The sequence below is a fragment of the Xyrauchen texanus genome, chromosome 13 (assembly GCF_025860055.1).
Source record: "Xyrauchen texanus isolate HMW12.3.18 chromosome 13, RBS_HiC_50CHRs, whole genome shotgun sequence".
NCBI lineage: Eukaryota > Metazoa > Chordata > Actinopteri > Cypriniformes > Catostomidae > Xyrauchen > Xyrauchen texanus.
In genome coordinates this window covers 2,848,335-2,875,249 of record NC_068288.1, presented here as the reverse complement: position 1 = coordinate 2,875,249, position 26,915 = coordinate 2,848,335, and the positions used below count along the sequence as shown (strand labels likewise).

The window sequence follows — 26,915 nt, the reverse complement described above, 5'->3', positions numbered from 1 at the left end:
AATAATTCACCTTATAATTAAAAAATGATACTATTATTGCATGACGTTGCCCTTTCAAAAAATGTTTTGTGCAACAACCAATCAGCCCTGTTACATTCAAAATAAAAACGAAATCTGTGAAAAACTTATCACTGAATTGTTCCCATAACAGGGTTGAAATATTGAGCTTGTTAACACCAATAAGTGTAAATATAATAAAATGTACATTTTAAAAATTAAATCAGACACAAGAATTCCAAACAAATTGCATCAAAAGAAACTATTTATTCAGAATATGCATTACCAGTACAAATTAAGAGACCAAAAAAACTAAAAACCCTACACCTTTTTTTTTCACAAAAAAACTAGTTGGAATCGAAAAGACATTAGTTTGCTGTTCCATTTTATTCCTTTTATACATATGCAGAGATCTTCAAAGTTAAAACTTGACAAGAGAATGTCTCTGCACTTAATATATAAAAAGAGAAATATTCAAAAACACTGCAGGATTTTAAAGAACGAAAGACATGCAACAAAGTAAACATTTGATGTTTTACAAACGGCTTTGTATGCAAAAACTAAAAGCATCATTATATGAAGCTTTTCTCAATACGGTGCTGCTGGGCAGGCAGTGAATGTTGTGAGCAAAGGGCACCTCATTTCTAAATGCAATAAATGTGGACCTGATCTTGTATTTACCATTGGAGAATTTATTATTTGATATTTTCAGGAGCATGAGAATATCCTGAAATCTCAAAATCGTACGAATTCATAGCCACGCTTTCAACATTTTACATGAACATGGATGTGACTATTATCAAAAGATGCAAACCAAGAGTAAAGGTGCATATCTACATATAGAAGCTAGCGCACATTCCTGGGCTAATTCACATTATGCTCGCAAGAAAAAAAATAAGAAATATGGTTGCCCTGTAAACAAGCCGAATATGAAATAAGAAACGAGAATTGGCTATTTACAACAGGAGGGCATCAAAAATATATCCGAACGATTTCTGCATTTTTGTGCCATCGTTTGTTTTTCCTTTTTCAAGAAACGCAACAGAATTCCAGCTGGATTTTTGGTTTTGATAATAACGCACCAGGACTTTTGCGGACAACACTTCCCAGTGCTGATATTACACAATTTACAACATGAACAACGTTAATAAAGTGATATTAACGTAAAGAACGGACACATCTGTGGTTTTTGGTATAAGGGTAGCCCAATGAGCAGGCTGACATGGTACGAAACCGGATGAAACAACCTTGTGAAAAAATTATTTACATTTCGGATTAGTTAACTACGATTGCCTTTTATTGCATTCTGATGTGCGGTGATGAAATTCAATAAAGAGATCCTCCATATTTGTGGAGGAATTTATTGAACGCCTTCATTTAAGATGCAAAAAAATAATAAATTACCTTTAGATATTAAATGCAAATTGGTACACCAAATCTATTTAAACTTTATAAACTGAACTGCAAAATTATGACCATCCATTATTTGTTGCAAATTAACAATTTTTATTTTACTTGAGGCAGTGTAAAACCAATCAACTCTCTGTTGTCTATTACAAATAAAATAAAAATTTTAAATATGTGTAATGTAAAATGTTACTGAAGAGTGTTTATGTATAAAAGTACTTTGGCACTATGGTAAAATTGCAAAATGTTTCAAACATGACATAATGCCTCTTCTGTTAACGAAGGCATTGAACGATCACTTCTGTAACAGGGTTGACATATCGAACTATCTACTCTAATCTTCCTATTCTCTTTGTCTTGTTCCATTTGTTGTCACTATTTGTTTATTAATGTCACACATTTATGTCTGAGAGGTAGCATTAAAAAACATTATTGTGAAGATGATTATAAGCTTTTGTGTTTTCATTTACACACTGGAGAGAAGAGCATGTAAAGTGTGAGGCGGGTTAAGTCAGTCTGGTGTGGTGGAGAGAGTCCGTTCTGAGATCAGTTGGAGGTGTCAGAGTGAACGCTTCCGGGTCCTTCTGTGGGGGATGTGACGGAGGAGGGGGTGGTGGGGTCCTGCCAGCCACCGTTCGTCTGACAGAGAGAAAACAACCAACAAATATGATGAGTTTGCAATTGTTTTTATCAAAACACCAGAGAAATCTTTCAACCAGATACATACACATTTTTTATAGTAGTAAGGCACTTCAGGCTGTGCATTACCAGGATTTGGGCATGATGGAGTGTTATGGTTGGAGGTTAATGGTTGGCACATTAATAAAGAATTCAACTGATGTGCAATCACAGGTTAGGTATGTTGGCTTTATATATGTATTTTAACATAGGCTTTGAACATGCCTCATCCAACCAGAACTTAAAGAGGCGTTAATGTCTAAAACTGAAGAATTGTACTACTCTTCAAACACTACAGTGGGTTAAAATCTTAAAGCACAAGACCACAAATTTTCTTGAAATGTGAACTCATTTTATTTCCATGTAAAACAGTCCTGTGTTTAATAGTTGTCATTTAACTGACACACACACACACACACACACACACACACACACACACACACACACACACACACACACACACACACACACAAAAACTGAGAGGAAAGGATGAAGACTGAGAGAATAAACAAAACAAAAATCAGAGCAAGAACATTCGGAGAATCAAATGTGAAAAAAGACACCAAACGCACACTGCAAATCAAAAGCCATCACAACGCTCAAAGACAGGGGTGGTGAAGAGCATTTGGGATATTAACAGTAAATTGCATGAACACAGATGGACAGATTGTGCGAGGAATACTCAGACACAATAAAACAAAAAATGATCATGGTGACCATAGTTTCTGCTAAATAAAACATGGTAACTACTATCAACTGTCACTTGTTACTACAATGAAAGAAAAAAGTTACCGTGGTCAATTTTTGTAACCTGTATTTACATTTTGTAACTATGTTATATAGATTTTTTTTTTATACATTTTGAATAGAAATGAGCAAGATATGGCATAACTGAGGTCACATAATTGAATACAGTCAATCAAACTACCAGTCAAAAGTTTGTAATTGACAAAATGTTTGTTTCTCATGAATAAGGGTTAGTTCTTAAATGCTTGAAATTGGTTCTATAGACAAATATTTAATTATGTCTACGTACTAATATTTTTTTTATTTATATAGAAAATAGAGTTGTCCCGGTACCAAAACTTCAGTAGTCAGTACCGATACCATTGAAATTTCACGGTTCTCGATACCAATTTCGATACCACAGCAATAATATGCTAATATGATAATGTGCTATAGTTATTTTTAGTAATTAGTTTAATAATTATTATTATTTTCCAGAAAATATTTGTTTAATGTGTGAAAATATAACTTTTTAACATGGCATTGCATTTTTGGCCAAAATTTGATTGAACTGTTATAAATAGATGAATTATTGTTATTATTATTATTATTACTATTACTAATACAGATAATATTAAATTTGACTATACAGTTGTACTATATAGTTATTCTATGTTTTATTTAAATTCTTAAATTTTAAACATCTAGCTTTTATTTTGAATGGTACTTTTATTATGACGTGTGTTTTTTACCGGAGGCTTCACTTTTCTGGAAAAACAGTTCACAACACGGCCCAGTTTCACACTCTGAACGCAGAAGTAAACGTTTGCAGGGTAAACTTCGACAGCGGTGAGTGGGAGATCACAGCAAATATTATTTCACTTACACTTTTTTTTTTGCTCCAAGAGCAAAAGAAAAAATCCACTATTACATTTGAATGACTTTCCAGAAGAGGAAAAAAAAAAATAGATAGCAGTGGATTAAGAGAGTCAGATGGGAGAAGATGCCAAATTTACTGTTACTCTCTCAGCAGCTGTAATAGAAATAACTTTAACTAATTCCAGAGTAATATAACACAATTCATAATGTTATAAACTTACACTCAATATTTAAAAAATATTATCATACATTTTGCTAGATTTACACTGCTAAATAAGGCGGAAACGTGTCATCACAGTCTGAAAAAGGTCTATTGAAGACTTTCAAGTCACGTCTGAAATCTTATCTCTTTACACTGTCCTTTGAGTCTGACAAATGAAATGTAGGACAGTTTTGCAGTGTTTGTATTTTAGAATACTCGTGTTTGTGTATGTGGTAATTTTAAAATGTTATGTTCTAAATGCTATTACTGTGATGCACTTTGGTCAACTCTGTTGTTTTAAGCTGATGTGCATGCCCCCCCACCCCAAAACTGACTTCAATTTTCACATTTACTATATAGTCTAGTGTCTAAAAAGTTAATGATGTTGACAAATTATACAGATCTAAAATATTTGTAACAATTTTGAACAGCACACTATATAGTAAATGTGAAGTAATTTAAGCAAAGTAAAGTCAGGCCCATGGGTGTGGTCAATGAGAATCAACAGGTTTTAAATGCTTTATAAATAAAGTTGAGTTGAGATTAAAGAGCAAATGCTGTGAATTAATTACATAAATATACAGTTTACATGTGCCTCATGGTTCACAGTAGATCAGTGCTCTGCTTTTCATCTCAAACAACGTGAATGATTCTCAATGTCTATGGAGATTCCAGAGCATGAGCGGTTAGATTTATACATTCATTTAAAGTACGCAGCTCTTCCACACTAAGATTGCAACATTCAGCTGTTTAATAAATCACATTAGGACATGTCACTAGGATTAATTGTCCATTTCAGTGTAAAAGGAGTAACAGAGCACACGTTCAAATTAACCCAGTGAGCCAGTCATACTGCGTGCTGTTACCGGATAGATTCGGTGCTCGGTACTACTAGTACTGCAGAAACACTGGTATCGTTACATCTTTTTTATTTTAGTACCGACTTGGTACCAAAGTAACAGTACTTTTGACAACACTATTTGAAAAAGTTCAAATAAAAGATTGATTAGATTTTTTTGTGGTCACCACATAATTCTCATTCTTCCATTTGTGTTATTACATATTTTCAATGACTTCACTATTTGACTCAAATTTACAAAAAAATTATAATAAAGAATGAGTAGGTATGTAGCCTATCAATATTGACTGGTAGTGTAATTAAATACATTAATTATTGATCTGAATGTATAGTGTGTTTGAGTTCTTTATGCTAATATGCTCCAAAATTGATAGGATTTGAATACATCCGTGCTTTCCCTCATTAACATACGACCGCTGAAGCGCAACAGAATGGCAGCGGGATCAAGACACGGTAACTCAACCGCTGCCCCCGCCCCCACTCCCCGCCCTCGTTCTCGTCCCATCTCACTGTCAAGACCATTAGCTTGGCGGGAACCTGATCTGAGCAATGTGCTTGGATTGCTGTCCCAAGTCCACACTCCGCTCCCTGCGTGTCTGTCGTATTGATTTTAGCCTTTACAACATGGCTTGTCGCTGCGAATTTTCGTGTTGTGCCAAATTGCCAGCAGCTCCCCTCCCATTCCCCCCTCAAACGCAAAGAAAACACATAGGATGTCCTCCTGCTACTGTTTTACCATCGGCATCTGCCTTTATTTTTAGCATGTAGCTGCAAGATTGTCCATGGAATTAAATTAATAAATGGAATGTTTTTGTCGTTGTCCTTTGGGAAAAATCAGGGTTAGGGCTCGGGGCTGTACATTTGCAGCCGTCCTGTGTCACCTGTTTACCTCCCCCTCCCTTCTATTAGCGGTGAGTGTGGCTGCAGGTGCCGCGGCCGATCTGATTGGATGGGCTTGGACAGATGCCGGGCGCAAGGGGGCCAGTCTCTTGTCCACGTCTTGCTGGGCAGTGCGGCGCCCGTGGCATTCGCAACACACAGGCAATCAACTAAGTGACCACAGATTCCCAGACAAGTCCCACTAAGTGGCAATCCAAGCCCTATGGGTTTGAAATAATTGGTAGAGGGAAAAACAAGAGGAACGGGGGAAAAAAAATACATGTTTTTTTCTCGCCTTACATTGATGCCCTGTGGACTGTACAGCTGGTTTGCCACGAGGCCGTCACTGTATCCTCCTGTCTGACTGATAACATGGCGAAGGGTATCCACCTGAAAAACAAAATCAACGCAGCAAGGTTAGAATGCAAGAACAATGTGCAAACGCAAGGTCAGATGAATCAATGCAAACAAACAAAGCAAGTTCAAACTCAAAAAGAAGAAAGCACGGTCAAACAAAACAAACAACACAAAGAGACACAAAGAAAACATGATGAAAAGAGACAACGCAAAGTCAAAGGACATTCTGCATCAGAAATGTTGCGATCACAAGCAGACAAAACATCTGACTTTTAGTTAGACATTTAAGGCTCTGTTCTAAAATCTGGTGAGCTGCCAAACTCGAAAATTTTTGGCATCAAAGGTGCACACCAGACAGCTGCTACAAAAGGTATACAGCAACATTAGTGTATCTTTAAAAAAATTCGGTTAAATTTACGGTAACATACCGGAAGTTGTGGTTGCCAGAATTTACACGGCGACCATGTTTTAGGCTTTACGGGATGTAATTTTGATGCTTGTAAATTTTACGATTCACTTCTGTTTATATTATTAAATTATAAAAACTTGAAATACTAAACTACTGGAACTATAAATGTCTGCTTTTCACTTTAAAATGTATTGTTAATCACTGTGGTAACTTCATAAGGCCACACGATGACTTAAAGTTCATTAAGAGTGACTCTTTCCAAAAGCAATAATTAATACACAGTGACAATGCACAGTGTTACTCACACAAACACCATCACGGTAACATGTGACACTAAAATAATGTAATACACTGTGACAGGGCGGAGGGTGGGGCCCGGTCGTGATTATACACACCCGGTCCCTTTTCAGGCTAATTAAGCCTCCGAGAGGGATAAAGGCAGATTGCGGACGGTGGTGCGATGAGAGAGAGATCATTTACGGACATGTGTGTGTGTTTGTCTTTTGTTTAAGTTAATCATTAAAATATTGTTTATATCGCCAGGCCGGTTCTCGCCTCCTCCTTTCCATTGAACTGCTTTACAGTGTTTTTTTGGGGGGTACTACACTATTACAGGAAGTATCCCCCCCATTTTTTATATTTCTGTTTCCCTCCCCTTGTCCCCTCCCTCATCCAGGTAGACGGGGATAACCTGCCAGCAGACAGGGCTTAGGGCACGCCCTCCCCCAGGGAATGTACATCTTGCTGGGGGCTCCCCTGCCTGAGAGAACGAGGGAGGAATATGACAGGGTGGAGGGCGGGGCCAGTTCTCGCCTCCTCCTTTCCATTTAACTCAATTTACATACACATTAACTAACAAATTAAAATATAACACAGTACACCAATGCACATACTGTAACTGATATTAAACATAATTTCCATGAAATATAATGAAACGGGTCAAGCAAGGACTTCTGGGAATGCACAATTATTGTTTTTACCATAATTGTACATGTATTCTCTTGTTCAACATAATATACTTTTTTACACTTAATTAAATGGCAAAATAATTTTTTACTGTAGCATTTTTACATTCTTTTACCATTTTAATTCAAGACATTTTTACAGTTTGGCGTGTTTTTAAGTAAAAATGCACTACATGGACATCTTTGGCTGTTGCGCCACATCTCATGCATGAGCACCACGTTTTTTAGATGCCGCGTCAAGTTAAAAAGAACTTTAAGGCAACATCCGCAATAATTTGTTTTTGTTTCCTGACGTCATATTTTTCAAAAGTATGCGGTAATGGAGAGCGTTTTTGAAACACTCCATTTTCGGTGGAGCATAATGTAATTCTAGTTTGGATGAGAGATGTAATTGTAGCAATATAAATGCGTTTTTAAACTAAAATGTATTAGGATCCTAAATAACGGGTAATAATTTGCTAGTGCAAATCAATGAAGTTACATGTGCGTGTAATTTTTTGGGTGATTTACAAAGAAAAATCTTGCAAATAGCTACACGTTTTGCTTGTGGTAATTCCACCAAATGCATGCTCACTTACAGTACAGTTCTCACAAAATACCACATAATTTTTATTCAATATGGCATTTTTTTATATAAATATGTTTATTCATAGGATTATATAATACCATCATAAAATCATTACTATTTAACAAGCGCAATAGTAGATGAGAATACCCATGACACTATTCTCAATGTTTCAGAACAAAGCGGAGTGAATTCATAACTCACAAAGAAGAAAATGATGTACAGTAAACATTAAGCCATCCCACTACTGATGAATTTAAATGGCAAAGTTAGCTGCACGCAAGAGACAAGGGAAGCTGCTTGCACCTTGCTCTTTCACGGGGCTAAAACAACACCTGTTCGCCACACCTGTGCATATCAGCCTGCTTTGAGAACTGGAAAAAACGTAAAATATTTTGCATTATTTCGCCAGTTAAAAACATTTTTTAAAACATTACTGTAAATTACAACATAATTTGGGCATAAATTATTAGAAGGATTATGATCCTTGGTATCAGTTATGATATTCAGTTCTAAAATAACCAAATAAAAAAGTTTTCATGAGAAATATTTTAATTTCACATTAATGTGTGTCATCAATGGGTGTTCTTTGTATTCTCCGCCATATTTTATGTGCATCTGGAGGCACCCCAATAATATGCACATTAATTTTGAAAATCTTAAAGACACATTACTTAGAAGATTGCGTTAGTAGATCAACTCAGACCTTTGGTGTAAGTGTAACGAGGCAGACGAGGAGTAGGATCTAAACGCAGCTTTTCATGAAAAAAAAACAAGACCGGGATAAAACAAAAACACAGGGAACAAAATAAACATCCACGATGGGAAACCAAAATATAAACAAGAGAAAACATCCACGAAGGGCATGGGCAGGAACACATTCAAGAACAGACATTACATTTAACAACTGACAAAGCTGAACAGAAATCAGGGCATTAAATACACAAAGACTAAATGAGAACATTAAACACAGGTGAGGAACAATGAGGGACAGCTGGCAGTGATGAGGGCAGGGAATTATGGGAAGTGTAGTCCGGGACAGATGGCAAAGGAGAAACACAGGGCAGACAACAGGAAATCGTGACAGTAAGGATATGTTCGGTCTCAACAGCACCTAAGGCAGTAGTAAATCCATTCAAGATGGCAGATGAGTTTAACTGATCTAGTTACTTTTAAGTTAGTTTCTAAAACACTATACGGAGAAATTGTTGTATTTTCCGCTCAAGCAATTAGGGTTCAGTTTAGGAATAACCCTAACCGGAACCCTGTAATTCAAAATAATGTCTAGATTTCTACATGTATCTCCATTTTATTACCCGGCTCTCTGGAATTCTTGATTTTGATTGGTCAATGGCACCAACTAGCGATCTGATATTTCTGAGTAACAACCGTGCATCAATGTATCAGAACACTCATCCATGTTTTGCGGGCCATCTTTCCCGCTTCTCGGATCACTGTGCGATTAAAACAATATTGCATGTGCATTTATTTATTTGGCAAGCAGTCTTGTGATAAGCTATATAAGCAGTCAGACACCAACAGAACCCAAGACACAAACCGGAGTTGGATTTTAGCTATTCAGAAAGTTCTTTCGTTTCAGATAATGCTATAATTTCAATGCAAATCAATACTTTTTGTCCCTGTATTTAATTATTTGGTTAGTAGCTGTGTAATAAGTGGGATAATGTAATATCCCTTACATAATGACTCACAACACTGCACCAATTTCATCATCAGCACAGTATGCGCGCAGCCCAGTTTTTCTTGACATGCGGACAGGCTGCAAGTACTGTGCTGATAACGAAATTTGCAATGTGTGCACTGTGCACGAGTTTTTGAGTTTGTTTGAGCAGAGGAAATGTTTTAGCTTTGGTCTGAGGTTTCTGTAGGAAATTTCAGAGTGTTGTGAGCGCTATACCTGTGACTGCACATTAGCTCCCACCTGAGAGCCCTGGTATGAGTCCCCGTTCAAAGATTGAACACTCATGAATAAATCGCCAGAGTTTGACATGTTAAAAGAGCCAGCAGAACCTGAGAGAAGAGAGGATGCACGGACAGAACCAGAAAGAGAAATGAGAAAGGAAAAATGTAAAAGTGCAGAAATGCAAAGTTATAATTAGATAAGCTTTAAAGAGTCTAAAGTTTAAGCAGCATATGAAGACAAGCATTAAGAATTGTTGCTAAGCAGGAGAGCTTGAGATGAGAGCAGGAGAAAGCTTGCTTTTGGAATGATGCCACAAATAAATAACTTCTGTGCAATATTTTTTGTAATTTTTGGCTAATTTGTGAAATCGTTAGATATTTTATGACTTGGCTTGTACCAAATGGTACGACTTTTAGACCAACCAATTATATAAGCTTCCCTCGTCTCGTTCTAAGCCCTGATGTTTCTTTTTCTTCCATGGTGATTTTCCTATTAAAAACAGAATTATGTTTAGTGATTATTTATATTTCTCTATGGAAGTTTTTGTAAGAGACATGAGATCAGGTTGGATTTGGAATATAGTGCACAAGTTGTATGAACTACTTTTTTGAATTTGTTTGTCATTTTTAGAGCACGAATGCGAATCCACTAATCCACTAATATATATATATATACGAATCCACTTTCACTTTCACATTCTTCTTTTGTTTTTGGCAATTCGCATTCTTCGTGCATATCGCTGTATTCTGATCGGGGCTGGTCAAAAGGACATTTACAATAAAATAGGACTTAAATATTGATCGCTTCTAAAGACAGATTTAACCACTGGAGTCGTATGGGTAACGTTTATGCTGCCTTTATGTGCTTTTTGGACCTTCAAATTTCTGGCCACATTCCACATACTTTATGGACCTACAGAGCGGAAATATTCTTCTATAAATCATTTGTGTTCTGCAGAAGAAAGAAAGTCACACATCTGTGATGGCATAAGGGGTGAGTAAATGATGAGATAATTTTCATTTTTGGGTGAATTATCCATTTAATGGTAGATGCCCAGCTTCACAACAGTACAACGAATTGAACATTTGTACCTAATTAACACGATATTTGCTCTGACCAAGGTCTATATTCCTTTTTCCTCTAAGTTTTAAGTCTGACACAGAGCAATTCTAAATAGTGAGTTGAAACAAGACAGGTCCTTACACAGAATGAGACAAGAGCATAACATGTTCAGAAACCCTAGATCTCCACATTCCGTTTATAAGTGAAAACATAGTTCAAATAGTTTTTTGGTGACTCCAGATTGCTCGAAATCAACATGAAGTCTTCTCACGTTACGAATATACTAACAAAAGACGTTTTCCCCCAGTGTGACCAGACATCAAAGAAATTGCTTTTACAGCTGCATCACAACCGAATATATGAGGATGTGAATCAGTGTGGTGAGTTTGAGTGATTGTGGCAGTTGATTGGTTGCGAGCGGTTAGGTTTATTTTCTTACCTGCTGCGTTTGGAGTAGACGGGGAATTGGCCTGGCTGCCATGTGCCGACACACTCGCGGCGCTGACAGCCGTTCGGGCTGCGTACATGTTGGCTTCTTCCTGGAACTTTCCGATGTTCTTCTTATATCGAATACGTTTGTTTCCGAACCAGTTGGACACCTGCCAATAAAAACAATTATCCTATGGATACTTATGATGGATGAAGCCCAAAAACTAAATTTACATGGTGGGCAGTTATGGGATGTTTTCAGATTGGCATACAACTCTTACTATATTTTACAGTATGTACTATGCACATTTTCTATATGTGTATATATACATTTTTACAGTCATTATTTTTGTATTATGACAAAAATGCCCTTTAGAATTAATTATTTCATCATGTCATATGCATTCACTTTAAAAATGGCATATCATTTTAGTCTATGAAAACATATTTTCATTGTCAAAAAAAAGACTAAAACATGTATCAAACTGTAACAGACCAAACTTTAAATAAATATTCAAATATTTTAAAATTTGATTAAAAATGCCAGAGATTGGAGGTCACTCATACAACATAGTTTGTTTAAAATCAATGTAGCATACATACTACTGTTTTTTACAAAATTATGACAGACTATACTGTTCCGCAAACTACTTTTAAAAAATAGTAGGCTGTATACAGTGTATATTGTACAGTATGCAGTAAGCAATTCGCTATTTTCATTTTTAAACCGAGCCACCAATATCATCCAGACCCTTTTCACATTTCCAGGTTTGGAACGTGGAAGTCAAGTATAGCAGGGTTAACTTCTATGTCTGTGAATTGGAGACCACAGCAAATACAATTTTTGTGATCAAAATGCTCCAAGAGCAAAATAAAACTCCACTATTATGATTCCAAAACTTTACAAAAGAGGACAAAAATGGAGAGATGGATTGTGACAGTCAGAAGAGAGAAAGATGCCAAATTTACTGTCACTCCCTCAGCAGCTAAAGTTGCTAGATTGTACGCTGCTAAATTAAAGGCCAAAGTATACTTCGATTTGTTCACGTTGCTGGTCGGAACGCGTACAGTTTGTGAGGTGCAAATTTCGTTATCAGCACAGCCTGCACGAACTGTCCGGCCTCGGGCCAGATTTTAAATATGTGGACAGTCCTCATATGTGTGCATCGACGGCACACGTGCCCTGCTCTCAACTGTACTAAAAATAATAAAAAAAAAAAAAGAGTATGACTAAGCAGTCGTAGTGTGCATGCGTCGAGCACGTTCAGATTTGTTTGCAGTCATAAGAGTATACTTTGAAAGGCAACGTGGTCGACCGGGCACCACAAGGTGAAAAATTTTGTATTTTACTATCCTTATGGGGATATTTTGTCCCCACAAAGTGATAAATACACGTTCACACACACACACAAATTCACACCGACAGCGATCACACAGAGCACAGTAACGTCTATTACTGTTAATACACCAGCGGATGATGCTCTGTGCTAATGATAAATACCATTACGATGAAAAGCAAATAAATCCCATGGCTAAGCTTGCTGTTACCGTGAGAGGCTAAAGGTGTTTCTATATTACAATCCCGAAGCAGTCATCACTCACGCCATGAGAACAGACCCAAATGCATCATAATATAATTTCAGATAAGTTTATTAAATAGTTTAGAACGCATTATGCATTTTACCACAGCAGATGAAAAATGCTAAGAAGTGTCTAGCGTCATGCTGCAAATGATTATGTTTTCGTCAATTTTGTTTTTAAGTTACACAACATATTTATTCAGAGAATAACTGAATAAAATAGTGGTAGACATAAAGTGAAAATGTGTTTTCATCATTGTTTTATAACAACATCTTTGGCTTCATTCATTTAACTTGCCACAATACGTTTTGTTATTTCAACTTGATTGTGTGTTGATAAAGTTTTAACAAAATGTTCTTTATCAGTAATTAAAGAGTGCAATGAACTAATATTTATACTTTGATTTGATAAAAATTTTTTATGTAAAAATGTAATTTAAATCATAAAATATATGTTTTAAATTTTAGTGGGTTGAACTATTTTACAGTGCATTTACAGGTGTATTTATCAAGTCCTAGTGAGCTGCCTACCTACATGGCATCTTCAGCTCACAAGTGATATTTAAATTTATATTTCTTTGTTTTGTCTCAAATTTAATTTCAAGCATGTTCTTCACTGACACTTTTGTCCACTTGGTTAACAAGTACACAGACTTTTGTAAAAAACTTTATTAGGGGCAAAATTGCTTGATGTGGTGGAATGATGACACAAGTGTGGGACAGTCATAATTTTTAAAAAAAGTGATAGAAATCATATTCCCACAAGAAATATTGAATTTAAATTTAATTCCTCGTTTATATGATTATAGTTTTAAACATGTTATAATTTGTATTCATAGTCTGGGTCAGGCAATAACTGTACAATCTAAACATAAAAGGCATATGAAATGTAACAAAAATAAATGAAAAAAGTCCTGGAAAAGAGTTTCTCATTTATTTATACTGAGTCAATCACATAAAAAAGAAAACAAGCTGAAAACAACTGGGACATGAAAGTTCCCGCAGTTGAAGAAGCACCCTAATAAACCTCAATACCTTAGGTTACACCAACAAAATATCTCCTTTAAGAAACAATTGCGTGTTTTTACTTTTTAGAGTGTGTGTTTGATGCCCAAAAATGCTGTCTAAGTTGTCATCTCACTAATTTTTGAGACAAAGCCATATATGAGAAAAAAGTACAATGGCATTACTATAGTTTTGTTTGGATATTTTTACATGAACAATTGTAATTCCATGGTATTCTTTTAATAGCTAGTAAACATCATGGTATATGACTATAGTAATCATTCAATACCATTGTACTTCAAAGTACTATGGTATTAGCATCTGATACTATCACTAAACCATGATAATATGTGATAATACCTGTGTAATATTTCGACACTGAAAGTTAACAGGGATGACAGTAAATAACAGATAGTTTCTTTACAGTGTCTTCTTACCTGTGAGACTGTGATGGAGCATTTTTTGGCCAGTTCCTCTTTAGCCTCCTCGCTAGGATACGGGTTACTGAGATGAGAGTAAAAATACTCGTTCAGGATCTCTGTGGCTTGTTTATTGAAGTTTCGTCTTTTTCTCCTGTGCAGAGAGATCAACACAAAGAGGAGTTTTGTTGATTTCTTAGAAAAAATTAATCGTACAAACATTAGAGGTACAAACCCCTATTTAAGAATTATTTAATCTTTTAGATAAACTATAATCTTAACTTAAAATTAGCACAGCATTAAAAGTAGGCAGTTTAAAAAAACAAAATGTCTAGTGATTTTGTGCAACCGTTATTGCACGATTTCTCCCCTACTGAAATAAAATGGGAAGATTCCATAAAATTGTGACACCTGAAAAGGGACATTATTTTCACAGCATATGAAATACAGCAAAAAACATACATTTTAGCAGTTCACAGCAAGTCTGTACAACACAATTTTTATATAATATGTAATTCATTTGGTCAATTATTGAGCAAATTTCACTCAAATATGGAGCTAGAACAATGACTTAAGTATTTGAATTTTACTATGTATTTTAAACGTGACAATGAACAAAATTGAAAAAATAAATTGTCACGTATTATATAAATTTTTATTTTTAAACAGCATTTTTTTTCAAACTAAATTCAATTTAAATACTTTTCTCACTGTTTTAGCTCCATACTCTGACACGGACAGATTTTGGTATCAGGGAATATTTTTTAAAACCTCAAATAAAATAAATGTAAAATAAAACAGCTAATATGTTATGTTGACTTCCTGAGGTTGATGAAAACATTTTCTCATGGTTAATCACCTCTTTTTGATTTTTTTTTTTTTTTTAAGTGATATTGTGTGCCATATTTGTGGAAAGTATGGCATTCGAATGAGCAAAGACAAATTCCACAGAAGCAGATGCTTTTTTTGAAAAGGAGGAATAAAGCAGACCCCACACACACTAGACAGAGAAGAGATTTTTATGCCAATGAATTGAACCTGCTCTTGGCATAACTCATCTGCGGGTGAAGACCTCATCTCAGGGGGGTTTTACATATGCAGCAATGAAGGGCCGGAACAGAGGGTGAGTTGATTTCCTCCCAAAACCCCTCTTCACAATATGCAAATGAAACACAGCTTGACTCAACCGGAGAGGGGATTAATCGAAGTGAGTGAGCATGCTCCAAGCGAACATGAGCCTCATTTAAATGTTATGCCTCTGACTCAAGGCTCGCAGCGTGATTTATCCTCCAAAAAATGTATGCAAATCCCAGGCATGTTTCAAAGAGAACAAGTGATTACAGTGAAAACAGGATGGACTCGTGTGTGGGTTTGGATGCGGCCCTGAAAACGCAGGTCTGGGGCCCTTGACTCCCTTAGGGAGTGAGAGGGGATCAGAAACAGTGAAATGCTTTGCGGAAATGTGTGCAAATCTGTGCAAATAAACTGTGTTTGTTTACATGGATGTTGCATTTAGGGTCTTAGTGCAGAACATGATCCATGGAGAGGAATAGGATAAGAATGTTGGGTTTTGTCATGCATGGATTTGTGCACAAATGCACAAAACAAATGTAACAGAAAAGATACATGCTGCATTTATCTGCAGGAGTGTAGTTCATGTTAAACATGTCAATGCAATTTTGTTTAGATACACATCAAGATTTTAGGTTAATATATATATATATATATATATATATATATATATATATATATATATATATATATAAATTTAAAGCATTTTTGAGTGTATATAATAATAATATTAAACTAAATTTTTTATAGCGCCTTTAAAGTAGTTTCTCAAGGAGCTTTATATAGGAAAAACATATGCTAGTGTGTTACTAAAAGTTTACTAAATTACATTTTAGAAGATATACACATTTAAAACTTACAGTATTTCTCTTCTGGACAAACAGACCAAAAGTATTTATGATATCATCTTGCACTCAGGGGCGTACTCCAATTTTAGATTTTTGTCCAATCAAATGCTCTATAGCAATTAACACATCATGATTAATGGCTTAAAATGGTTTTAGATGTAAAGCATGAGCACTGACCTGGCGTCGAGAAAGCGAGATCGCAGGATCATGACGGCTTCGCAGGTGCTCTGCTTCAGCTGCATCTGGATGGAGCTGAACTTGCGGTGGATGATGTTCACCATGCGCTCAATCTCTTTGGGCGAGATGGGTCGCGTGCGAGACTGCTCTCTCAGCAGGTTCATCACATGAGTTGTGAACTCGTTACATGCCTAGACAGAGGGGAAAAAAACACAGACACACGTTACAACACGTGTTAAAAGAGAGGAGGATCCAAGACCGCACATTTGTGCACTATTCTATTTCATGTTGTAGTGTAGTGCGAGTAGCATGTTTACATTTAAAATGCAACCAAAAGAAATGTACTATGAGTACCCGAATAATGCACATCTTCAACCCTCAAAACGGAGTGTGGAATGTTCAACACTTCATGCACTCACCCCTCACAGCTTGCTGTATGTAGCGGAAGGGGCGGAGTTAACTGGCTGCATTGCTGGTCTGGCAAAACAACTGTAAATAATTTAGTGTTCTAAATCACACATACGTGTAAAAAAGCCACGTGTCTCCAATCTCATTAAAATCTGCTCAACCAAAAAACTTATGTGAGGCGTTTGCTGATCTGCCGATATTCTTAAAGAGACAGTAGAGTTTTAGCACCTGTTCTACATGTCAATGTAAATACCTTGTAAATAGTACAAATTAGGCATGCAAACAATAAACATGCACCCTAACAATATACAGTATATATATGCAATACAATATATGCCATTTCAATCATATTTATTGATGGAAAACATGTATTTGTACATATTACAAAGCTAAAGTTTGACCAAAATGATGAAAAACTAATAATAAAATCACATTTGTAAAATTAATATTTTCATAATGTACATAAGTTAGAAGGTTCCCTTTATAATTAACAGCAAGAAATATGGATGTTATAATTGAAAAATAGCATATAAATCTGAATCGAATCAAACGCTTGTGAAGCAGAATCTAATGGAATCAGGAAAACTGTATTAGTATACCCAGCCCTAAATGATACTTTCATGGTGATTATTTGTCCTTTCGGAGCTAGACAGCATTTTGGATGATGTCTAATTCACTGATATACATTAAAAAGTGTCCATATCCTAAACACACTGCACTGCTCATGAGTGTTTCATTAAAAAAGCTGTTTTTCAAATACATTTATCACGCATAAAAATTATGTAACCGACTTGTTAGACTTTCAGTATTGTAACTTAATTGGCGTTGAAGTTCTCATTACTCAAACTGTAGTGAGACAAACAGATGCGTCTAAGAGCATAGAAGACAACCAAACAACTCCAGGAGGATGATGAAGGACGTTTTTTATATTGTGCTGGGTGGGCTGCGTGTATGTGTGTGATTTTGGGGCAGCATGAGTGTTTGTGGCCCTCTGTGACAGCTATGAATGTCCTTTAGTGATCAAACAAACAGAGGACACCTGGCCCTGGCCCAATGCGTTTCAGTACATCACCTCTCCTCTGTTCCTCCCGTTCATCATCAGAGATGGATTTACTTTCCTACCACTCTGAGCAAGAGTACAAGAGGGACTAGAATCATGTCTTTTAAATCTACTTTAAATATGATTGATACTCATGATGATATTGAGGACTTCAACTAATAAAATTAAAAAGAGTGTGTGTGAGGGTGAGCAAATAAAGACAGACTTTAAATTTTTGGGTGAATTATCCTTTTAAAATGTGTGTTTGTGTCATGTGTGATATTCTGCAGGTCTGATCTGACCTGTTCGTATTTCTCCAGCTCTGTGTGGTAGATCTGACGTATTTGAGAAAGTTTTGCTCTGTAATCGGAGTGTTCTACTGAATTATCGGCTCCAATTCCACCCGACGCAGCCGCTGCGGCCGCGGCTGCCGCAGATCCACCCCCTTTCTCTGGCCCGGACACGCCCTCTGCCAGCAACATATTATCCAATCGCATCAGCTGGGCATCGGGAGGCTCCTCCTCCTGGGCACCACGAATACTCAACACTGCAACGAGAAAAAATCATGAAAGGTTAATCAAACAGCTCAGTATTGCAGAATACTTGTGACAGTCACATAGCAAAGACTTTTAATATTGAGTCTCTAGGAGACTATCCGTAGAGAATCACCCGCTTTCTGCTAAATCGTCTTGGAGTACGACACAAAAGATTGCCAAGGCTGCAGTTAACTTTGCCAAGTTTCATGATGATCCGATTAAACCTGATTAAATTCATATAAAGCTCGATGGCTGTAAATCTCTGTATGAGCATCCCTGCGTTCTCCTCTTATAACACTAGAGGGACTTAGTGTTATATTATATTATACTATATGTCAAACTGACTGCTCTAACTCTGATAGCTCTGATCTTCAATACTTCAACAGACACACTCACACAATGACACACTCTCACTTATACACATGGCTGCACATACAAAATATACATACATTAGCACACATGCTCAAATAATTCTTTCTGTCGTTGCCTAGCAGAGCACATTTCAGAATTTAAAGGAATAGTTCACCCAAAAATGAAAATGCTCTCATGATTTACTTAAATCAGATGTGTATGCCTTTCTTTTTTTCAGCTGAACACAAACCAAGATTTTTAGAATATTTTTTTCCAGCACTGTAGGTGCATACACTGCAAGTAAATGGTGGCCAGAACTCTTTAGTTTCAAAAAGCACATAAAGACAGCATAAAAGTAAAAGTAATGCCGACTCCAGTGGTTAAATCCATGTCTTCAGATAGGTGTGGGTGAGAAACAGATCAATATTTAAGTCCTTTTTTACTATAAACTCTCCTCCCTTCCCAGTAGGTGGCAATATGCATGAAGAATGCGAATCGCCAAAAACAAAAGAAGAGTGTGGACGTGAAAGTGGAGATTTATAGTAAAAAGGACTCACCCACAACTAACATATTGCTTTTGAAGACAAGGATTAAACCACTGGAGTCATATGGATTTATGCTTTTATACTGCCTTTATGTGCTTTTTAGAGCTTCAAAGTTCTGGCCACCATTCACTTACATTATATGGACCAACAGAGCTGAGATATTCTTCTAAAAATCTTTGTGTTCCGCAGAAGAAAGTCATACACATCAAGGATGGCATGAGGGTGAGTAAATGATGAGAGAATTTTCATTTTTGGGTGAACGGTCATTTTAAGAATCATCTCCCTCCCTTTTTTTGCTACCTCAATTCAAACTCAAGGCTTGAATTGGATTGGCCTGTTTGATACAATTGTGAGTGATGCACAACACTGCTGTCTAGTTTGATCTTCCGTCTATTTTAATTATCAGTGATATTCTTGGGTCTCATCCAATGTCAGATCCACTTATCGAAGTAGACAAAGTGATTTCCTCACAAGTTCTGACACTTGGGCAAAAAATGGCTTTGAGACTTTAAAGTTGTGGTTGGATGGTCATCTACTATTTTTAACGCTGATTATGGGGCACATGAATGCAGAGACAAAGCCCCTGTGCACCAGTGAATTAACCTCAGTCCACTGTGGCCCGGTTTCGGATGGCACAGTGGTGAGAAACAGGCCGTCTGTATGGCCAGCGGGAGGGGATTTAAGAGGGGACGCTGACTCTGACCTCTTTGAGGTAAAATGCAAAGACTGTTGGTGAGCAGGAGAGGTCAAGGGTTCACGCCTTGTGCCCAGCAGGAGCTTGAATGCACAATTCCATGTTGCTGAGCTTAATGGGTTTAAAGAGCTCAGAACATCCTCTTTCATTAACTAAAATATTTTAAAAGGTGTTCTGGCGTCCAATGGGGAAAATCTCGCTGGGTTAGCAGATAACATAGATTAACTATCACGCTTTTGGGTGTCCAAAGAAAGAGAAAATAAAATACAATGAATGTCACAAAGAAGTCAGAGAGAGGATTGAAAATGGTCATGAAAAACGGAATTACTGTCCAAAAAAACTTGAGTCGACGTACAGTCATAAACAGTGTAAGAATAAACGGGTCGAGATTTTCATTTTGCGCCAATTTTTTGTTGCATGTAAACACCTTACCCCACCTTCTCACCGGCTTATCAATGAGCACACGTGTTATGCGCACGCCTCTTCACGGTTTGACGTCAACAGTGGAGAATAACATGATTTCAAAAGTCATGTAAATGAAGATATCTTGCTTTGATTTTTTAAACAAGCTGATTTTGGGAGTTATCGGAATATTGGTGTGCATGTAAACAGGCTTCTAAGTTACTATAAAGGTATTTATTTAAATGTATCGGAGTATATTTTGAAAAACCCCTAACCCTATGTATGAGCAATGGTAACAGTGATACTTCAGCAAATAACTCATTGCAATTCTACAGAATCATCCCAAAAAAGCAGGTGTTCTTTTCCAAATACGACCGCTTTATAACACAAAGTGGAACATATAGTGGTTTGCATGTAGTTAACAACTTATAAACACCACAGTTAACATCAACAGCTTGTTAAAACACTAAACTTAAACAAACTGCAGAAAGTAGCCAACACAAATCATTCCAGTGCCAAGAATATTTAGCTTCCGTCTTCTACCAAAAGTCAGGTTGTGATAGAATTTGTGCCTATTTTATATTAATATTAAAAAACAAATAAAAAAAGAACGAAATGCCTCTATAACACAACTAGCACACATTTAATGGCACTTTCAGACAAAGACAAATGCTCTAGGAGTTTCCTTTTTAAATAGATAATAAATTAAATTGTGATTTTTAAAGGCAAACATTAAAGGCTGTATATACATAAATGCAGATTTTCAGTTAAACACAAGTTTGAAATCTTCATGCATGATTTTACTTCAATAATGTTTACTCTTATAATACAATGCAACAAAGAATTTATAAAAACTGTCAAACAGTATGGCGAGTTATTGAATGCCTCATATGCATCATTTTTGTTATGTTTTGCATGAGATTTGTTTTTAATGTTTTTGATTATTGATGCCATCTAGTGTTCATTTGATATGCGTTTCTTATCACTGTCAACTTCAGTAAAAGTTGACAAAACAAAAACGACTCTGAAATAAACAATACAAATAAACAAGTGAATATGTGAGTGGGGCTTGTTATTATTATTATTTATATATTCAAACATTGAGAATAAGGAATCAAATGCATCTATCACACAAGTGGCACATGTTTACCATCACTTTTAGATAAAGTAGAAACAGATAGGGCATCTGTTTTTAATAAATAACAAATTATTTTATGATTTTAATAGCAAAATCTTATAGTCATAGGTGCAGATTCCTAGCTATAAACACAGAGATTTGAAATCTTCATGCATGATATTTCCACAATAATTCTGACTTTTAAAATACAAAGTGACAAAGAATGCATAAAAACTGTTAAACTGTACCTCATATGCATAATTATTTTATTTGTATTTATATATATATCTATATATATGTGTGTGTGTGTTTTTCTTTTGTTTACTGATGGCATCTAGTGTTGTTTGTTTGATGTGATTTCTTATAACTGTCAACTTCAGTACAACTTGACAAAACAAAAATTATTCTGATATCAACAATAAAAATTAACAACAAGTAAATACGCAAGTTGATTTACATGATATATACATATTAAAAACCTAAGAATAAGGAATCAAATGTATCTATTACACAAGTTGCACATGTTTAAAAGCACTTTTAGATTAAATCAAAACACATAGGGTGTTTGTTTTTAATAAATAATTAATTAGGTTATGGCTTTAATGGCAAAATACTATGTTCATAAGAGCAGAATCTCAGCTAAACACGTTTAAGATCTTCACGCACGATCAATAAAAACAGCATGATGAGTTATTGATTGCTTCATATGCACAATTAATTGTTTTCAATATCTTTCTTTTTTGTTTACTGATGTCATTATTGTTGGTTTGATATGTATTTCTTGTAACTGTCAACTTTTGTATTAGTCAACATAATGAACAGATTCTAAAATGAACAATAAAAATAAACATAAAAGTAAATACATGTGAGTGAAGCTCATTATACTGTATATATTGATGTTTTAAAAACTGAGAATATGGAATCAAATGTGCCAATCATGCAACTATCATATGTTTAACAGAGCATATAGGTGAAGTAAAAGCATAGACTGTGAGCACAGGGGAGTCTTAAAGGAAACTCAAGGCCAGCAGAATTCCTCCCAACATTATAAAACGTCTAGACTGTCAAGCGAAAATGGAACATAAATAAAACAATAAAAATTCCCCAGTTCACGAAGCGATTAGGTTCCCTTTTGCCAAGACCTGCTTTCACATTCACTGCTGTTTATTTTATTTGGCTTGAAACATCTCCACCATCAGTCTGTTAAAACCAAAAGCTGTTTGACCAGTGAACGACAGAGAACAGAAAACCCCAGCCAAATGCAATACTATATACTCGTTGGAATGGGAACAACTGGCATAGAACCAAAAGTCAACGGAAAGAGCACAAATAATCCGTACATACAACCATAAAAAGCTTTATGAAGAGCCGCAGAATTTTCATGAGGTCATATTGAGCTATGCTTCAAGTTCAATAAAATCAAACATCAGCTTTACAAGCGTGCTGAAACACAACGCACTCCGGCGATCTGGCAAAGTGACGGCGCAGAATCTGATCCTGTTTATAGTTCTGCACGTGCTCAGAAGAGTGTGAGAGACTTCCTCTATGCATGCCACAAGCTTGTGCAGATCCAGCGCTAGTATGGCATCTGTTGGAATTCTATGACATTCTATTTAACTGTTGATTGTTGCACAGCTCAAAATATCAACAACATGAGAACAGCTGCTCCGATATACTATAGGCATACAGATAACATGTAATCTGTTTTACTTAATCAGGTTAGAAATATCAAGAACATGTAATCGGATAACTTTACATTTTAAAATGTGCATGATCAGATTACAGTTACTTGTTTATTAACTGGAAATTTTTGATTCCATGACTAATTAACCAACGGCAATAACTAGTGCATAATTATAATTAATGTAGTGTACAAATAAAAAAATAAAATCAAAGGAGTGTTAATTGGTACTAAATACATTTAAAATAACTGATTCGATTTAGCAAAACATCCAATTAGTTTACCTAAATAAGTTCATGTTCCTGATTACAGTTTTAGTTGTGTAATTTCTAATCAGTACTGGATTATATTTCCGAAGTAATCTACACAACACTGACTGTAGGCCATGTTCGTAATGGAATATTAGCTTACTATTTTATAAATACTGAGCAGTATATACTGTACACTAGGAATGTGTAGAGATGATTGTTTAGTCTACTAGTCGTCCAACAAGTGAGTAGTCAATTAGTGAGGTCAACTTGTTTATTAAGATTTTTTCTTATTTTCTTTTTTTATCAAATTGATTACATAATATGCATATTAATTAATCAAATTAATCACAATTAAACAAATATTTACATGTTTGCTGAGAAGGGCCCTGAAATGATAATAATTCAATATATAATAATTAAGTTGGCTTGTGAGAGCCAACTTACTGAAATCCTACTTAAACTTATTACTTAAGTTATTAGTCCTACTTATTAGTGGTGCTTGCAAAGCATCACTATTGTAATCTCACATACTTATTATTTTTATTAGTGGTGCTTGCAAAGCATCACTATTGTAATCTCACATACTTATCATTAGTGGTGCTTGCAAAGCATCACTATTGTAATCTCACATACTTATTAGTGGTGCTTGCAAAGCATCACTATTGTAATCTCACATACTTATTATACTTTTTATTTTTATTTTTATTAGTGGTGCTTGCAAAGCATCACTATTGTAATCTCACATACTTATTATACTTTTTATTTTTAGTGGTGCTTGCAAAGCATCACTATTGTAATCTCACATACTTATTTTTATTTTTATTTTTCTTCTTTTTATTAGTGGTGCTTGCAAAGCATCACTATTGTAATCTCACATACTTATTAGTGGTGCTTGCAAAGCATCACTATTGTAATCTCACATACTTATTATACTTTTTATTTTTATTTTTATTAGTGGTGCTTGCAAAGCATCACTATTGTAATCTCACATACTTATTATACTTTTTATTTTTAGTGGTGCTTGCAAAGCATCACTATTGTAATCTCACATACTTATTAGTGGTGCTTGCAAAGCATCACTATTGTAATCTCACATACTTATTAGTGGTGCTTGCAAAGCATCACTATTGTAATCTCACATACTTATTTTTATTTTTATTTTTCTTCTTTTTTTATTATTATTCTATCTCCGTACAAAACTTCGGCACCTAACTCGTCCCGCACTGTTTGGCGTAGACCCACAAATGAGGTGTCAAATCGAACGGCCTATTGAGGACACGTGTGCTATGACTTTTATAAGCGATCGGGAGTACGGTATTTGCCCCAGGGGCAAAAAGCGGCCGAAAAATCCCATAGACTTAACATTGTGACAAACTTTGAGGCGTCACAGCTCCGAGCGAGGATTTCACAGAAACGTGTGATTTGCCACATTTGAAGAGGCTGGCAGGCTCTGTAAGAGCATACCTCAATATGGGGTAAAAGTTGCACCCCTGGGGGCAGGAGCTGCCCAAAAATGCCCCAATTGACTTATAATGGTGTAGGACGGCCCATGAAATGAAAAGGCATAGGGATTTGTATTGAACATAGCTCTGGATCACAGTGTCATAGAGACGAGGGGGTGGGCTCATTTTACTCAGACGACCAATCAGTCTCTCAGGATCATTGTGAAGCTATCAAGCCACACCCTAGCAACCATTAAGAGCACCTTAGCAACAAGTCCCATAGACTTCTATTGAAACAGATCAAAGGGATATCTCCGGATAGAAGTGTCATAGAAACACAAGGGTGGTCTCGTTTGACTCGGGACAGCAAACAGCCAATCATGCATCAAATCAACACTTCCTAGCCCCTCCCTAGCAACCATTGTCGAGCACCTTAACAACCAAAATCCATAGAGGGATATCTTCCATTCTGAATGTCACAGAGGCATGGGAGTTGGTTTATATCATTCATACTGACAAGCAGCCTTTGGAGATTCATGATTGGCAGCTGCCAAGCCACTCCCTAGCAACTAAACAGAGTACCCTAGCAACCGTTTAGCAGTAACTATATCTCTGCACCACAAAATCAGAGAGACTTCTGGGTTGATTTATTTCAATCAGGATGGCAAGGAGACTTGATTAGTATCACTATGGTAACTGCCTAGCAACCAGATGGGGTTACCCTAGCAACCGAGTAACAAATCACATATCTCTGCATCAGAAAAGCGTAGAGACTTCGGGTTGACTTATTTCAATCAGGATGGAAAGGACACTTCATTAGTATCACTATGGTAACTGCCTAGCAACCAGATGGGCTTACCCTAGCAACCGAGTAACAAATCACATATCTCTGCATCACAAAAACATAGAGACTTCGGGTTGACTTATTTCAATCAGGATGGCAAGGACACTTCATTAGTATCACTATGGTAACTGCCTAGCAACCAGATGAGCTTACCCTAGCAACCGAGTAACAAATCACATATCTCTGCATCAGAAAAGCGTAGAGACTTCCGGGTTGACTTATTTCAATCAGGATGGCAAGGACACTTGATTACTATCACTATGGTATCTGCCTAGCAACCAGATGGGCTTACCCTAGCAACCGAGTAACAAATCACATATCTCTGCATCACAAAAACATAGAGACTTCCGGGTTGACTTATTTCAATCAGGATGGCAAGGAGACTTGATAAGTATCACTATGTTAACTGCCTAGCAACCAGATGGGGTTACCCTAGCAACCGAGAAACAAATCACATATCTCGGCACCAGAAAAGAGTACAGACTTCGGGTTGATTTATTTCAATCAGGATGGCAAGGACACTTGATTACTATCACTATGGTAACTGCCTAGCAACCAGATGGGGTTACCCTAGCAACCGAGAAACAAATCACATATCTCGGCACCAGAAAAGAGTACAGACTTCGGGTTGATTTATTTCAATCAGGATGGCAAGGAGACTTGATTAGTATCACTATGGTAACTGCCTAGCAACCAGATGGGGTTACCCTAGCAACCGAGTAACAAATCACATATCTCTGCATCAGAAAAGCGTAGAGACTTCCGGGTTGACTTATTTCAATCAGGATGGCAAGGAGACTTGATTAGTATCACTATGGTAACTGCCTAGCAACCAGATGGGGTTACCCTAGCAACCGAGTAACAAATCACATATCTCTGCATCAGAAAAACGTAGAGACTTCGGGTTGACTTATTTCAATCAGGATGGCAAGGAGACTTGATTAGTATCACTATGGTAACTGCCTAGCAACCAGATGGGGTTACCCTAGCAACCGAGTAACAAATCACATATCTCTGCACCAGAAAACAGTACAGATTTTTGGGTTGAATTATTTCACTCAGGATGGAAAGGAGCCATGTATTGTATTACCTTGCTAACTGCATAGCAACCACATGGGCTTACCCTAGCAACCTAGTAACAAATCACATATTTCTGCACCAGAAAAT

At 36.3% G+C, this 26,915-nt stretch overlaps 1 protein-coding gene across 2 annotated transcripts in view; it reads right to left on the bottom strand.

Annotated features, from left to right (window-relative positions):
* Positions 1-256: 256 nt before the first annotated feature.
* Positions 257-26,915, bottom strand: part of pbx1b (pre-B-cell leukemia homeobox 1b) — a 144,526-nt gene continuing 117,867 nt past the window's right edge. The window contains exons 3-9 of one of the 2 annotated variants that reach the window (XM_052141468.1): positions 18,188-18,432; positions 16,439-16,629; positions 14,361-14,496; positions 11,349-11,508; positions 9,842-9,954; positions 5,928-6,017; positions 257-2,043 (exon numbers count right to left, since the gene is read on the bottom strand). In XM_052141468.1, the coding sequence (XP_051997428.1) occupies positions 1,951-2,043; positions 5,928-6,017; positions 9,842-9,954; positions 11,349-11,508; positions 14,361-14,496; positions 16,439-16,629; positions 18,188-18,432 (1,028 nt within the window). In that variant the 3' untranslated portion in view covers positions 257-1,950. The remainder of the gene's footprint in view (positions 2,044-5,927; positions 6,018-9,841; positions 9,955-11,348; positions 11,509-14,360; positions 14,497-16,438; positions 16,630-18,187; positions 18,433-26,915) is intronic. The other variant, XM_052141469.1, reaches the window with a different exon arrangement.